At 53.7% G+C, this 17,233-nt stretch overlaps 1 protein-coding gene across 1 annotated transcript in view; it reads right to left on the bottom strand.

The window, feature by feature from the left end:
- Positions 1–2,651: 2,651 nt before the first annotated feature.
- trpv6 (transient receptor potential cation channel, subfamily V, member 6) overlaps positions 2,652–17,233 on the bottom strand; it is a 57,219-nt gene continuing 42,637 nt past the window's right edge. The window contains exons 11-15 of the mRNA XM_063040212.1: positions 14,749–14,914; positions 10,551–10,617; positions 9,544–9,812; positions 7,542–7,648; positions 2,652–2,850 (exon numbers count right to left, since the gene is read on the bottom strand). Coding sequence (XP_062896282.1) covers positions 2,670–2,850; positions 7,542–7,648; positions 9,544–9,812; positions 10,551–10,617; positions 14,749–14,914 — 790 coding nt within the window. The 3' untranslated portion in view covers positions 2,652–2,669. The remainder of the gene's footprint in view (positions 2,851–7,541; positions 7,649–9,543; positions 9,813–10,550; positions 10,618–14,748; positions 14,915–17,233) is intronic.

A 17,233-nucleotide genomic window follows, 5' to 3' on the forward strand; every position in this document is an offset into this window, starting at 1 on the left:
CACAGACACTGTGACAAGTTTTCATGCCAGTTTATTTCCGCTCGGATGTGTTCCCATCCCCGAGGGAATCTCCGGGGAGCCGAACACGGACAGGACATCGAGCGACCCCTCTGCCGGAGGGGGAGGTGCGGGGATACCCTCAACCCGTCCGTGGGGCTTATCAGGTTTTGAGCGACGGAGACGCGCGGGGTGGGGAGAGGGATGTCGGTGATCCCATATCCAAATCACCTCCCCTTCTCAATCCCTCGCTCCCCACTCCTCTCTCTCGAACCCTCCCCCTTGCCCTCTCTCCTCACCACCCCTCACTCCTCTCTTACCCCTCTTGAACTATCCTTTGTTCCCCCTCTTGAATTCTCCCCTCCCCCTCGAACCCACCCCTCTTCTCCTTTCCCCCTCTCCTCATCCACCCATCCCCCCTCGAATGCTCCTTTCATCCCCACCCAAATCCTCCCCTTCCCCTCCCTCTTCACTTTCTCACTATCCCTCTCTTCCCCCCCGCAAACCTCCTTTCTTCAACTCTACTGTTCCCCCTTTCAGAATCCTCCTACCTCCCCCATCTCAGAGACTCCCCTCTTCCCGTCCTCCCTCCTCTCTTCCACTTTCCCCATCGATCCCTCCCTTCCCCCTCTTGTACGCTCCTCTTTTCCCCCTTGCACCCTTCCCAATTCCCCCTCTCTTCCCCCGCTCAAATCTACCCTCTTCCCCATCTCAAACTGTCCTCTCAAACCCTCCCCTCATTCCCCTCTTGAAATGTCCCCTCATCACTCCCCTCCCTCCCCTCCTTTCCCCATTCCCCCTCCCTACCGGTTCCCTCTTTCATTCCCCTTCCTTCCCTCTTCCCCCTCTCCTTCGGTCGCTCTTCCCTCCATCCCTCCCCCTCCCTCTCTCCCACTGTCACTAATCACCCCTGCATCCCTCCCTCTCCCTCTCTCCCACTGTCACTCATCACCCCTCCATCCCTCCCTCTCCCTCTCTCCCACTGTCACTCACCGTCCCTCCATCCCTCCCTCTCCCTCTCTCCCACTGTCACTCATCGTCCCTCCATCCCTCCCTCTCCCTCTCTCCCACTGTCACTCATCGTCCCTCCATCCCTCTCCCTCCCCCTCTCCCTCCCCCTCTCCCACTGTCACTCACCGTCCCTCCATCCCTCCATCCCTCCCTCTCTCCCACTGTCACTCATCACCCCTCCATCCCTCCCTCTCCCTCTCTCCCACTGTCACTCATCGTCCCTCCATCTCTCCCTCTCCCTCTCTCCCACTGTCACTCACCGTCCCTCCATCCCTCCATCCCTCCCTCTCTCCCACTGTCACTCATCACCCCTCCATCCCTCCCTCTCCCCCTCTCCCACTGTCACTCATCACCCCTCCATCCCTCCCTCTCCCTCTCTCCCACTGTCACTCATCACCCCTCCATCCCTCCCTCTCCCTCTCTCCCACTGTCACTCACCATCCCTCCATCCCTCCATCCCTCCCTCTCTCCCACTGTCACTCATCACCCCTCCATCCCTCCCTCTCCCTCTCTCCCACTGTCACTCATCACCCCTCCATCCCTCTCCCTCCCCCTCTCCCACTGTCACTCATCGTCCCTCCATCCCTCCCTCTCCCTCTCTCCCACTGTCACTCATCACCCCTCCATCCCTCTCCCTCCCCCTCTCCCACTGTCACTCATCACCCCTCCATCCCTCTCCCTCCCTCTCTCCCACTGTCACTCATCGTCCCTCCATCCCTCCCCCTTCCCTTCTCCCTCCCCCTCTCACACTGTCACTCACCGTCCCTCCATCCCTCCCCCTCCCTCTCTCCCACTGTCACTCATCGTCCCTCCCCCTCTCCCTCCCCCTCTCCCACTGTCACTCATCGTCCCTCCATCTCTCCCTCTCCCCCTCTCCCACTGTCACTCATCATCCCTCCATCCCTCTCCCTCCCCCTCTCCCACTGTCACTCACCGTCCCTCCATCCCTCCATCCCTCCCTCTCTCCCACTGTCACTCATCACCCCTCCATCCCTCCCTCTCCCCCTCTCCCACTGTCACTCATCACCCCTCCATCCCTCTCCCTCCCCCTCTCCCACTGTCACTCATCACCCCTCCATCCCTCTCCCACTGTCACTCATCACCCCACCATCCCTCCCTCTCCCTCTCTCCCTCTGTCACTCATCACCCCTCCATCCCTCCCTCTCCCTCTCTCCCACTGTCACTCACCATCCCTCCATCCCTCCCTCTCTCCCACTGTCACTCATCACCCCTCCATCCCTCCCTCTCCCTCTCTCCCACTGTCACTCATCGTCCCTCCATCCCTCCCTCTCCCTCTCTCCCACTGTCACTCATCGTCCCTCCATCCCTCCCTCTCCCTCTCTCCCTCCCTCTCCCTCTCTCCCACTGTCACTCACCATCCCTCCATCCCTCCATCCCTCCCTCTCTCCCACTGTCACTCATCACCCCTCCATCCCTCCCTCTCCCTCTCTCCCTCCCTCTCCCTCTCTCCCACTGTCACTCATCGTCCCTCCATCCCTCCCTCTCCCTCTCTCCCACTGTCACTCATCGTCCCTCCATCCCTCCCTCTCCCTCTCTCCCACTGCCACTCATCGTCCCTCCGTCCCTCCCCCTCCCCCCTCCCATTGTCAATGATGGCCCCACCCCCCCATTTTCCCTGTGGACCCGCCACCGCCCCCCGTTCACACGTGATAGACCCTGTCGGGCCCCTCGCCCTGCAGAGCAGTTCGTCGGACAATCTCCCAGCCGTGCCCCGCCAGCGCTCCTTGCCCCTTCTCGCGGGACGCAGCTGGCTCCGCAGGCCGGAAGTGCTGGGCGTACCGTCGGACCTTCAGGCCCCCCACGTCAATCCGATCCTCCACTCTGCGTGAAAGAGAGAGACGGGGTTAGGGGTCAACTACAGAGGCTTGGCGTGCAGAACAGTCCAACACGGGAACAGGGCCCTCCGGCCTACGGGACGGTGCGGGACAGATTAAACAATTAAACCCCATAATGACACACAGAATATCAAACAGTCTGACCCGGGAACAGGCCCTCCGGCCTACGGGACGGTACGGGACAGGTTAAACAATTAAACCCTGTAATGACACACAGAATATCAAACAGTCTGACCCGGGAACAGGCCCTCCGGCCTACGGGACGGTACGGGACAGGTTAAACAATTAAACCCTGTAATGACGGACAGAATATCAAACAGTCTGACCCGGGAACAGGCCCTCCGGCCTACGGGACGGTGCGGGACAGATTAAACAATTAAACCCCATAACGACACACAGAATATCGAACACTCCGATCCGGGAACAGGCCCTCCGGCCTACGGGACGGTACGGAACAGGTTAAACAATTAAACCCCGTAATGACGGACAGAATATCGAACACATCTGACCCGGGAACGGGCCCTCCGGCCTACGGGACGGTATGGAACAGATTAAACAATTAAACCCCATAATGACACACAGAATATTGAACACTCCGACCCGGGAACAGGGCCCTCCGGCCTACGGGATGGTGCGGAACAGATTAAATAATTAAACCCCGTAACGACACACAGAATATCAAACAGTCTGACCCGGGAACGGGCCCTCTGGCCTTCAGGATGATACGGAACAGATTAAACAATTAAACCTAGTGACGACACACAGAATATCAAACAGTCCGATCCGGGAACAGGGCCCTCCGGCCTACGGGATGGTGCGGAACAGATTAAACAATTAAACCTAGTGACGACACACAGAATATCAAACAGTCCGATCCGGGAACAGGCCCTCCGGCATACAGTGTGCTGCAGAACTAATTAAACAATTGAACCTCCCACATGATATACTGGTTTCCCCTCACCCTCCCCAGAATGTCCCTCTCACCTCCCACCTGATATATTGTCTTCTCCTCACCACAAAACAACCCCCCCCCCACTTCTAGATCATCCTTATTGCCCTCCACCTGATACGGGCTTTTTCCTCAACTCTATTCCCTCCCCATCCCCTACCCCTTTTCCCACCCTCTTATTGCAACCCCTCACTCCCCCCGCCGTCCTCTCTCCATTTATCCTTCCCTCCCTCACCCTCCCTATCTTGCCTCTGCCCTGGGAAAAAGTCTCTGAGCACTCAGTCTATGCCTTTTACCATCTTGTACACCGCCATCAAGTCACCTCTCATCCTCCTTCGCTCTGAAGAGAAAACTCCGATTTCACTCAACCTCTCCTCATTAGACATACTCTCTAATCCAGACAGCATCCTGGTCAATCTCCTCTGCACCCTCTCTAATCCAGACAGCATCCTGGTCAATCTCCTCTGCACCCTCTCTAATCCAGGCAGCATCCAGGTGAATCTCCTCTGCACCCTCTCTAATCCAGACAGCATCCTGGTGAATCTCCTCTGCACCCTCTCTAATTCAGGCAGCATCCTGGTGAATCTCCTCTGCACCCTCTCTAATCCAGACAGCATCCTGGTGAATCTCCTCTGCACCCTCTCTAATCCAGGCAGCACCCTGGTGAATCTCCTCTGCACCCTCTCTAATCCAGACAGCATCCTGGTGAATCTCCTCTGCACCCACTGTAATCCAGGCAGCATCCTGGTCAATCTCCTCTGCACCCTCTCTAATCCAGACAGCATCCTGGCGAATCTCCTCTGCACCCTCTCTAATCCAGGCAGCATCCCGGTGAATCTCCTCTGCACCCTCTCTAATCCAGGCAGCATCCTGGTGAATCTCCTCTGCACCCTCTCTAATCCAGGCAGCATCCTGGTGAATCTCCTCTGCACCCTCTCTAATCCAGACAGCATCCTGGTCAATCTCCTCTGCACTCTCTCTAATCCAGGCAGCATCCCAGTGAATCTCCTCTGCACCCTCTCCCAACGTCAATCTAACCCTTCCCTGCGTCTGTCTATCCCAGAGTCACTGAAATGTCCTGAATATACCTGCCTCCACCACCCCTGACAGGGCGTTCCACACACCCACCACTCTCTGTGTGAAAAAACCCACCTCTCTAATACAGGCAGCGTCCCGGTGAATCTCCTCTGCACCCTCTCTAATCCAGGCAGCATCCAGGTGAATCTCCTCTGCACCCTCTCTAATCCAGGCAGCATTCTGGTGAATCTCCTCTGCACCCTCTCTAATCCAGGCAGCATCCTGGTGAATCTCCTCTGCACCCCCTCTAATCCAGGCAGCATCCTGGTGAATCTCCTCTGCACCCTCTCTAATCCAGACAGCATCCTGGTGAATCTCCTCTGCACCCTCTCTAATCCAGGCAGCATCCTGGTGAATCTCCTCTGCACCCTCTCTAATCCAGGCAGCACCCTGGTGAATCTCCTCTGCACCCTCTCTAATCCAGACAGCATCCTGGTGAATCTCCTCTGCACCCTCTCTAATCCAGGCAGCACCCTGGTGAATCTCCTCTGCACCCTCTCTAATCCAGACAGCATCCTGGTGAATCTATTCTGCACCCACTGTAATCCAGGCAGCATCCTGGTCAATCTCCTCTGCACCCTCTCTAATCCAGACAGCATCCTGGCGAATCTCCTCTGCACCCTCTCTAATCCAGGCAGCATCCCGGTGAATCTCCTCTGCACCCTCTCTAATCCAGGCAGCATCCTGGTGAATCTCCTCTGCACCCTCTCTAATCCAGGCAGCATCCTGGTGAATCTCCTCTGCACCCTCTCTAATCCAGACAGCATCCTGGTCAATCTCCTCTGCACCCTCTCTAATCCAGGCAGTATCCCAGTGAATCTCCTCTGCACCCTCTCCCAACGTCAATCTAACCCTTCCCTGCGTCTGTCTATCCCAGAGTCACTGAAATGTCCTGAATATATCTGCCTCCACCACCCCTGACAGGGCGTTCCACACACCCACCACTCTCTGTGTGAAAAAACCCACCTCTCTAATACAGGCAGCGTCCCGGTGAATCTCCTCTGCACCCTCTCTAATCCAGGCAGCATCCAGGTGAATCTCCTCTGCACCCTCTCTAATCCAGGCAGCATCCTGGTGAATCTCCTCTGCACCCTCTCTAATCCAGGCAGCATCCTGGCGAATCTCCTCTGCACCCTCTCTAATCCAGGCAGCATCCAGGTGAATCTCCTCTGCACCCTCTCTAATCCAGGCAGCATCCTGGTGAATCTCCTCTGCACCCTCTCTAATCCAGGCAGCATCCTGGTGAATCTCCTCTGCACCCTCTCTAATCCAGACAGCATCCTGGTGAATCTCCTCTGCACCCTCTCTAATCCAGACAGCATCCTGGTGAATCTCCTCTGCACCCACTGTAATCCAGGCAGCATCCTGGTGAATCTCCTCTGCACCCTCTCTAATCCAGGCAGCACCCTGGTGAATCTCCTCTGCACCCTCTTTAATCCAGGCAGCATCCTGGTGAATCTCCTCTGCACCCTCTCTAATCCAGGCAGCATCCTGGTGAATCTCCTCTGCACCCTCTCTAATCCAGACAGCATCCTGGTGAAACTCCTCTGCACCCTCTCTAATCCAGGCAGCATCCCGGTGAATCTCCTCTGCACCCTCTCTAATCCAGGCAGCATCCCGGTCAATCTCCTCTGCACCCTCTCTAATCCAGGCAGCATCCTGGTGAATCTCCTCTGCACCCTCTCCCAACATCAATCTAACCCTTCCCTGCGTCTGTCTATCCCAGAGTCACTGAAATGTCCCGAATATACCTGCCTCCACCACCCCTGACAGGGCGTTCTACACACCCACCACTCTCTGTGTGTAAAAACCCACCTCTGACAGCCCCCCCCACACTTTTCTCCGATCACCGAGAAATTATGCCCCCTCGTATTATCCAATTCACAGCCCGACACTCCTCGTCCATCCCTCCTTACCTCCCCTCTCCCCATCACTTCCATCTCCCACAGCTTCACAGTCTCTCCCCGTTCTCTCCCCAACCCTCTCTGTACCTCCCCTTCTTCGGGGTGAGTTCAGGAGCCGAGAGGTAATGTTGCAGCTATACAGGACCCTGGTCAGACCCCACTTGGAGTACTGTGCTCAGTTCTGGTCGCCTCACTACAGGAAGGACATGGAAACCATCGAAAGGGTGCAGAGGAGATCCACAAGGATGTTGCCTGGATTGGGGAGCATGTCTTATGAGAATAGGTTGAGTGAACTCGGCCTTTTCTCCTCGGAGCGACTGAGGATGAGAGGTGTACAAGATGATGAGAGGCATTGATCGTGTGGGTAGTCAGAGGCTTTTCCCCAGGGCTGAAATGCCTAGCACTAGAGGGCACAGTTTTAAGGTGCTGGGGAGTAGGTACAGAGGAGATGTCAGGGGAAAGTTTTTTGCTCAGAGAGTGGTGAGTGCGTGAAGTGGGCTGCCAGCGACGGTGGTGGAGACGAATACGATAGGGTCTTTTAAGAGACTTTTGGATAGGTACATGGAGCTTAGAAAAATAGAGGGCTATGCTGTAGGGAAATTGTAGGCCGTCTCTAGAGTTGGTTACCTGGCCAGTACAACATTGTGGGCCGAAGGGCCTGTAACGTGCTGTAGATTTCTATGTATCTTCTGCGCGTCTCCCACCCACCCCCCTGCAATCGGCCTGCTCCCCCACCCCCAGACCCACCTGATGTACCAGCTGTTGCCCAGACCCACACTCTCCCCGTCGATGCCCACTCTCGGCCACAGGAATCGCGGCATGTGCCTCTCCAGGAGGATGGTGGTGGCAACGACCTGTTGGAGAGGGCACAGAGAGAGGAGGGAGGTGAGCGAGGGAAGGGAGCAGCTGGCGGAGGGAAGGGGCGGGGTGGGGGAGGGAGGAGACGAGCCGGAGGGATCGGGCAAGGCCAGAGGAGTGGCTTGTGGTCATCTGGGACACCTCCCGTGTGTCCAGATGTGCCAGGTATTCAGTTTCCCTGTTCCCAGATGTGTGAGGAACTTTATCTCCCCGTATCCAGATGTGTGAGGTATTGGATCTCCCTGTGTCCAGATGTGTGAGGTATTGGGTCACCTTGTGCCCAGATGTGTGAGGTATTGGGTCACCTTGTGTCCAGATGTGTGAGGAACTTGATCACCCAGTGTCCAGAAGTGTGAGGTATTGGATCACCCTGTGCCCAGATGTGTGAGGTATTGGGTCACCTTGTGTCCAGATGTGTGAGGAACTTGATCACCCAGTGTCCAGATGTGTGAGGTATTGGATCACCCAGTGCTCAGATGTGTGAGGTATTGGATCACCTTGTGTCCAGATGTGTGAGGCATTGGATCACCCAGTGTCCAGATGTGTGAGATATTTTGGATCTCCTTGTGCCCAAATGTGTGAGGTATTGGATCTCCTTGTGCCCAGATGTGTGAGGTATTGGATCACCCTGTGCCCAGATGTGTGAGGTATTGGATCACCTTGTGTCCAGATGTGTGAGGTGTTGGACCACCTTGTGTCCAGATGTGTGAGGTATTGGATCACCCAGTGTCCAGATGTGTGAGATATTTTGGATCTCCCTGTGCCCAAATGTGTGAGGTATTGGATCTCCTTGTGCCCAGATGTGTGAGGTATTGGATCACCCTGTGCCCAGATGTGTGAGGTTGTGGATAACCTTGTGCTCAGATGTATGAGATATTGGATCTCCTTGTGCCCAGATGTGTGAGGTATTGGATCACCCTGTGCCCAGATGTGTGAGATATTTTGGATCTCCCTGTGCCCAGATGTGTGAGGTATTGGATCACTTTGTGCTCAGATGTATGAGATATTGGATCACCTTGTGCCCAGATGTGTGAGATATTGTAGCACCCAGTGTCCAGATGTGTGAGATATTTTGGATCTCCCTGTGCCCAGATGTGTGAGGTATTGGATCTCCTTGTGCCCAGATGTGTGAGGTATTGGATCACCCTGTGCCCAGATGTGTGAGATATTTTGGATCTCCCTGTGCCCAGATGTGTGAGGTGTTGGACCACCTTGTGTCCAGATGTGTGAGGTATTGGATCACCCAGTGTCCAGATGTGTGAGATATTTTGGATCTCCCTGTGCCCAGATGTGTGGGGTATTGGATCTCCCTGTGCCCAGATGTGTGAGGTATTAGATCACCTTGTGTCCAGATGTGTGAGATATTCGATCACCCTGTGCCCAGATGTGTGAGATATTTTGGATCTCCCTGTGTCCGGATGTGCGTGCCACCAGCCCATCCAGATGTGTGAGGTACTGGATCACCCAGTGTCCAGATGTGTGAGGAACTTGATCTCCTTATGTCCGGATGTGTGAGGTATTGGATCACCCAGTGCTCAAATGTGTGAGGTATTGGATCTCCCTGAGTCCAGATGTGTGAGGTATTGGATCTATCTGTGTCCAGATGTGTGAGATATTTTAGGTCTCCCTGTGCTCAGATGTGTGAGGTATTGGATCACCTTGTGTCCAGATGTGTGAGGTGTTGGATCACCCAGTGCCCAGATGTGTGAGGTATTGGATCTCCCTGTGTCCAGATGTGCGTGCCACCAGCCCATCCAGATGTGTGAGGTACTGGATCACCCAGTGCCCAGATGTGTGAGATATTGGGTCACCTTGTGCCCAGATGTGTGAGGTATTGGATCTCCCTGTGTCCAGATGTGCGTGCCACCAGCCCAGCCAGATGTTGCTCTACCTGCGCCCTCCACAGCTGGTCTCGCTCGTGCGCCACGCGCCAGTGGGTGTCCCCCATCATGGCGATGAGGAGGTTCACCATCAGCAGGAAGGCAAACACCATGTAGGAGACGTAGAGGACCTTGATGATGGCCGGGGTCCACTTCTCGTAGTTGATGGGAATGTCGAGCAGGCCCAGGAACAGCTGGAACATGGTGAACAGGCAGGTGCTGAAGTCCCGGAAGTGCGGCCACAGGTCCGGCTCCAGCGTCTGGAACGTGATGTGGAAAGCTGGGGGGGGGGGGGGGAGTGGGAGAAGGGAGGAGATAGAGGGAGAGAGAGGAGGGGACAGAGAGGGGTAGAGAGAGTGGGGAGGGATGGGGTGGAGAAATTGGGAGAGGGAGAGGAAGAGGGTCGGGAGTTAGAGGGGGTGAGAGGTAGGGAGAGCCGGGGATAGAGAGGGGACAAGGGGGAAGAGCGAGTGGGGAGAGCGAAGTGAAAGAGAGGGGGCAGAGAGGAGAGAGGGAGGGGGGGAGAGAATGGGGACAGGGTGAAGAGAGTGGGGGAGAGGGGAGAGAGGGTCAGGAGTCAGAGGGGTAGAGAGTGCAGAGAAAAGAGGCGGGAGAGGGAGGGGATGAAAGAGAGGGGGGAGGAGAGAGAGGGAGAGGGATGGAGGAGGTCGGGGGCAGAAGGAGGAGAGAGGGGGGAGAGAAGGGGAGATGTGGGGAGGGAGAGGTAGACAGAGTGAGGGAGAGAGGGAGCAGAGAGGAGGTAAAGAGGGGGAGCGAGTGGGGAGAGGGGGATAGTGGAGAAGAGCAGGGAGAGGGGGAAATGTGGGGGAGACACAGGAAAGGACATGACGGGGATAGAGTCGGGCGTACGGGGGACCGAGGGAAGGAAGGAAGGAAGAGAAAGGAAGATTTCATCATCTCGTCAGAAGATAACGGCGGGTTTCTGGAAGGAGAGAGGGGGTGACGCGCGGTGGGGGCGGCGGTGTGGAGCGAGGGCCAGGGGAGGGTTGTTCCTCACCTGCTGTGAACCCCAGCAGAACCAAGAACATCAGCCAGCAGAACCGAAGCAAATCTCCGAAGATCATCTAGACACAGGGAGCAGAGAGACTCGACGGTTACGCTGAGAGCTTGAAAGCAGATTTTATGATCAGTGCCGACAAAAAGTACTCACACCCCCCCCCCCCGCCTCCATCACCCCCGGGAAGTTCCCCGTTTTATTGTTTTACCACATTGAATCACAGTGGATTTAATTCAGCTTTTTTTGACACCGATCAACTGAGAAAAGGTCTTCCGTGTCAAAGTGAAAACTACAAAGGGATCTAGATTAATGACCAATAAAAAACACTAAATTATTGACTACACAAGTATTCACCCCGTTCAGGTCAGTATTTAGTAGATGCACTTTTGGCAGCAATTATAGCCTGGAGTCCGCGTGGATAGGTCTCTATCAGCTTTGCACATCTGGACACCGCCATTTTTCCCCATTCTCCTTTTCAAAACTGCTCAAGTTCTGTCAGATTGCATGGGGATCGTGAGTGATCAGCCCTCTCCAAGTCCAGCCACAAATTCCCAATTGGATTGAGGTCTGGACTCTGATTCGGCCACTCCAGGACATTAACTTTGTCGTTTTTTTTCAGCTATTCCTGTCAGCTTTGGCTTTATGCTTGGGGGGGGGGGTCATTGTCTTGCTGGAAAACAAGTCTTCTTCCAAGTCGCAGTTCTCGCGCAGACTGCATCGGGTTTTCCTCCAGGATTGAGATTAAATTAGATTACGAGGACACACAGTCCTCGTTTATTGTCATTTAGAAATGCATGCATTAAAAAACTGATACAACGTTCCTCCAGAGTGATATCACAGAAACACAGGGCAAACCAAGACTAAAACTGACCAAAACCACATAATTATAACATATAGTTACAACAGTGCAAAGCAATACCGTAATTTGATGAAGAGCAGACCATGGGCACGGTTAAAAAAAGTCTCGAAGTCCCGATAGACTCATCATCTCACGGAGACGGCAGAAGGGAGGATCTCTCCCCGCCATGAACCTCCAGCCCCGCCAACTTGCCGAAGCTCCCGACTGTACCCATCCAGTCCGTCCGAAAACTTCGAGCCTCCAACCAGCCCCTCCGAGCACCATCCTCTGCCGAGCGCTTCAACCCCACCCCGACCACCGAGCAACGAGAAAAGCCGAGGACTCGGGGCCTTCCCCTCCGGAGATTCCGGACCGCACAGCAGCAGCGGCAGTGAACCGGGCATTTCAGAAGTTTCTCCAGATGTTCCTTCGTGCTTCTCATGTCCGTCTCCATCAAATCAGGATTGTGCACGGCCCCCTACTTGACGGATGACAGACATCGTTCACCGGAGTGGCCGCCGCGAGCTGCGTCACGCCGCCATCGTCTCCTCCCACCATCTTTCCCTGTACTTTGCTGCATTCCTTTTACCCTCGACCTTCACAAGCCTTCCAGGGCCTGCCGCAGTGAAGCACCCCCACAGCACGATGCAGCCACCGCCATGCTTCACGGTAGGGATGGTGTGTTTTTGATGATGTGCGGCGTTTGGCTAACGCCGAGCATTGCGTTTAGTCTGATGGCCCAAAAAAGCTCAGCTTTGGTGTCATCAGACCAGAGAACCTGCTTCCAGCTGACGTCAGGGTCTCCCGAATGCCCTCTGGCAAGCTCGAGCCGAGATTTCATGTGAGTTTTTGCTTTTCGACAGTGGCTTTCTCTTTGCCACTCTCCCATGAAGCTGTGACGGGTGAAGCACCCGGGCAACAGTTGTTGTCTGCGCAGTCTCTCCCCTCTCAGCCACTGAAGCTTGTAACACCTCCAGAGTTGTCACAGGTCTCTTGGCGGCCTCCCTCACGAGTCCCCTTCTTGCACGGGCACTCAGTTTTTAAAGACGGCCTGCTCTCGGCAGATTTACAGCGGTGCAATATTCTTTAATGCCAGGCAGATTTAACGCCATATTCTTGATGATCGACTTAACTATACTCGAAGGGATATTCAGTGACTTGAAAATTCTCTTGTATCCATCTCCTGACTTGTGCTTTTCAATAACCTTTTCACGGAGTTGCTTGGAGTGTTCTCTTGTCTTCGCGGTGTAGTTTTTGCCAGGATACTGACTCAGCAGCAGTAGGAACTTCCAGATACAGGCGCATTCTTACTACAATCAACCGAAACACCTTGACTACACACGGTGATCTCCATTTAACTAGTTATGTGACTTCTAAAACCAATTGGCTGAACCAGTGATGATTTGGGGTGCCAAACCAAGAGGGCGAGGTAAATACTTCTGCAATCAATTATCTTGTGTTTTATATTTGTAATTAATTTAGATCACTTTGCAGAGATCTGTTTTCACTTTGAAAAGAGTCTTTTTTCTGTTGGTCAGTGTCAAAAAAGCCAAATTAAATGGGGCAAGCAAAGTTATCACCCCTGGTTCAGGAGCCTGATGGTTGAGGGGTAATGACCGTCCCTGAACCTGGTGGTGTGGGTCCTGAGGCTCCTGTACCTTCTTCCTGATGGTTGAGGGGTTAATAACTGTTCCTGAACCTGGTGGTGTGAGTCCTGAGGCTCCTGTACCTCCTTCCTGATGGTTGAGGGGTGATAACTGTCCCTGAACCTGGTGGTGTGGGTCCTGAGGCTCCAGTACCTCCTTCCTGATGGTTGAGGGGTGATAACTGTTCCTGAACCTGGTGGTGTGGGTCCTGAGGCTCCAGTACCTCCTTCCTGATGGTTGAGGGGTAATAACCGTCCCTGAACCTGGTGGTGTGGGTCCTGAGGCTCCCGTACCTCCTTCCTGATGGTTGAGGGGTAATAACTGTCCCTGAACCTGGTGGTATGGGTCCTGAGGCTCCTGTACCTCCTTCCTGATGGTTGAGGGGTAATAACTGTCCCTGAACCTGGTGGTGTGGGTCCTGAGGCTCCTGTACCTCCTTCCTGATGGTTGAGGGGTAATAACTGTCCCTGAACCTGGTGGTATGGGTCCTGAGGCTCCTGTACCTCCTTCCTGATGGTTGAGGGGTAATAACTGTTCCTGAAACTGGTGGTGTGGTTCCTGAGGCTCCTGTACCTCCTTCCTGATGGTTGAGGGGTGATAACTGTCCCTGAACCTGGTGGTGTGGGTCCTGAGGCTCCAGTACCTCCTTCCTGATGGTTGAGAGGTAATAACCGTCCCTGAACCTGGTGGTGTGGGTCCTGAGGCTCCAGTACCTCCTTCCTGATGGTTGAGGGGTGATAACTGTCCCCAAACCTGGTGGTGTGGGACCTAATGCTCCTGTACCTCCTTCCTGATGGTTGAGGGGTTAATAACTGTTCCTGAACCTGGTGGTGTGAGTCCTGAGGCTCCTGTACCTCCTTCCTGATGGTTGAGGGGTGATAACTGTCCCTGAACCTGGTGGTGTGGGTCCTGAGGCTCCTGTACCTCCTTCCTGATGGTTGAGGGGTAATAACTGTCACTAAACCTGGTGGTGTGAGTCCTGAGGCTCCTGTACCTCCTTCCTGATGGTTGAGGGGTAATAACTGTCACTAAACCTGGTGGTGTGGGTCCTGAGGCTCCTGTACCTCCTTCCTGATGGTTGAGGGGTAATAACTGTCCCTGAACCTGGTGGTGTGGGTCCTGAGGCTCCTGTACCTCCTTCCTGATGGTTGAGGGGTAATAACTGTCCCTGAACCTGGTGGTGTGGGTCCTGAGGCTCCTGTACCTCCTTCCTGATGGTTGAGGGGTAATAACTGTCCCTGAACCTGGTGGTGTGGGTCCTGAGGCTCCTGTACCTCCTTCCTGATGGTTGAGGGGTGATAACTGTCCCTGAACCTGGTGGTGTGGGTCCTGAGGCTCCTGTACCTCCTTCCTGATGGTTGAGGGGTGATAACTGTCCCTGAACCTGGTGGTGTGAGTCCTGGGGCTCCTGTACCTCCTTCCTGATGGTTGAGGGGTGATAACTGTCCCTGAACCTGGTGGTGTGGGTCCTGAGGCTCCTGCACCTCCACACACTTCACTCTCCATTCCCTCTAGTTCCCTCACCCTCCACCAACCTGTCCCTACTCTCCGATCTCCCTACACCGTCCCATGCCTCCTGACACATTCCTCGAGGGTGCTCTGTGTAGATGCACTCAATGGTGGGGAGAACGTCAGCCGTCTCTTTCAGTGCGGCCCCCCCGTCACCCCCACACCTCGCTCCCCGCACCCACCCCACCCATTTCCGCCGTCTCACCTTCTGTATCATGATGGTGAAAGGCCCAAGCATGGGAAACCCTCGGGCGAAGAACATGACGTTGCACCAGCCCAGAACCAGGGCCAGGGACATGGCCAACACCTCCCCCTGGGTGTCCGTCAGACGCAGGGCCAGAATCAGCAGGACCAGACAGGCGTAACTGATACTGTGGGTCAGAGAGAGAGAGAGGGGAGAGATGGTGAGAGTGGACAGGGAGGGGGGAGTGTGTAACTGATACCATAAGACAAAGGAGCAGAAGTCCATGGAGTCTGCTCCGCCATTTTATCATGAGCTGATCCATTCCCCATTTAGTCCCACTCCTCCGCCTTTTCACCATAACCTTTGATACCCTGGCTACTCAGATACGTATCAACCTCTGCCTTAAATACACCCAAGATCCTCTCGTATCCCCCTTTTGCCTATCACCTGTCCAGCTCTCGGCTCTATCCCTCCCCCTCCTGTCTTCTCCTATCATTTTGCATCTCCCCCTCCCCCTCCCGCTTTCAAATCCCTTACTCACTCTTCCTTCAGTTAGTCCTGACGAAGGGTCTCGGCCTGAAACGTCGACTGAGCCTCTTACTATAGATGCTGCTTGGCCTGCTGCGTTCACCAGCAACTTTGATGTATGTTGCTTAAATACACCCAATGACTTGGCCTCCACTGCCGCCCGTGACAACAAATTCCATAGATTCACCACCCTCTGACTAAAAAAATTTCTTCGCATTTCTGTTCTGAATGGGCGCCCTTCAATCCTTAAATCATGCCCTCTTGGACTAGACTCCCCCATCATGGGAAACAACTTTGCCACATCCACTCTGTCCATGCCTTTCAACATTCGAAATGTTTCTATGAGGTCTCCCCTCATTCTTCCAAACTCCAAGGAATACAGTCCAAGAGCAGACAAACGTTCCTCATATGTTAATCCTCTCATTCCCGGAGTCATTCCAGTGAATCTTCTCTGTACCCTCTCCAACGTCAGCACATCCTTTCTTAAATAAGGAGACCAAAACTGCCCACAGTAATCCAAGTGAGGTCTCACCAGCGCCTTATAGAGCCTCAACATCACATCCCTGCTCCTGTACTCTATTCCTCTCGAAATGAATGCCAACATTGCATTCACCTTCTTCACCTCCTGGTGAAGGTCAACCTGGAGGTTAACCTTAAGGGAATCCTGTACAAGGACTCCCAAGTCCTGTTGCATCTCAGAACTTTGAATTCTCTCCTATTTAAATAATAGTCTGCCCGTTTATTACTTCTGTCAAAGTGCATAACCATACACTTTCCAACATTGTACTTCATTTGCCACTTCTCTGCCCATTCTTCCAATCTATCCAAGTCTCTCTGAAGACTCTCCATTTCCTCAGCACTACCGGCCCCTCCACCTATCTTCGTATCATCAGCAAACTTAGCCACAAAGCCATCTATTCCATAATCCAAATCGTTGATGTACAATGTAAAAAGAAGCGGCCCCAACACTGTTCCCTGTGGAACACCACTGGTAACCGGCAGCCAACCAGAATAGGATCCCTTTATTCCCACTCTCTGTTTCCTGCCAATCAGCCAACGCTCTATCCACGTACGTAACTTTCCTGTAATTCCATGGGCTCTTATCTTGTTAAGTAGCCTCATGTGTGGCACCTTGTCAAAGGCCTTCTGAAAATCCAAATATACAACATCCACTGCATCTCCCTTGTCTAGCCTACTGGTAATTTCCTCAAAAAATAGGTTTGTATTAGGTTTGTCAGGTAGGATTTTCCTTTAAGGAATCCATGCTGAGTTCTGTCTATCTTGTCATATGCCTCCAGGTACTCTGTAACCTCATCCTTGACAATCGACTCCAACAACTTCCCAACCACCGACGTCAAGTTAACAAGTCTATAATTTCCTTTTTGCTTCCTTGCCCCCTTCTTAAACACCGGAGTGACATTTGCAATCTTCCAGTCCTCCGGAACCATGCCAGAATCTATCGACTTTTGAAAGATCATCGCTAATGCCTCCGCAATCTCCACAGCTACTTCCTTCAGAACACGCTGGTGCATTCCATCTGGTCCGGGAGATTTATCTACCTTCAGACTATTCAGCTTCCTGAGTACTTTCTCTGTCGTAATTGTGACTGCGCACACTTCTCTTCCCTGCCACCCTTGAGTGTTCGGTATACTGCTGATGGCTTCCTCAGTGAAGACTGATACAAAATACTCGTTCAGTTCCTCCGCCATCTCCTTATCTCCCATTACAATTTCTCCAGCATCATTTTCTATCGGTCCTCTATCTACTCTCACCTGCCTTTTACTCTTTATATACTTGAAAAAGCTTTCAGTGTCCTCTTTGATATTATTTGCTAGCTTCCTTTCATAGTTACTATCAGAGAGAGAGAGAGAGAGGTGTTGAGAGAGAGGGAGAGAGACAGTGAGAGGGAAAGAAAGACCCAACTTGTTCAACCTTTCTCTGTAACTCAGGTGATGAAACCCAGGTAACATTCTAGTAA

This window comes from Mobula hypostoma, unplaced genomic scaffold (assembly GCF_963921235.1).
Source record: "Mobula hypostoma unplaced genomic scaffold, sMobHyp1.1 scaffold_70, whole genome shotgun sequence".
NCBI classification, from domain to species: Eukaryota; Metazoa; Chordata; class Chondrichthyes; order Myliobatiformes; family Myliobatidae; genus Mobula; species Mobula hypostoma.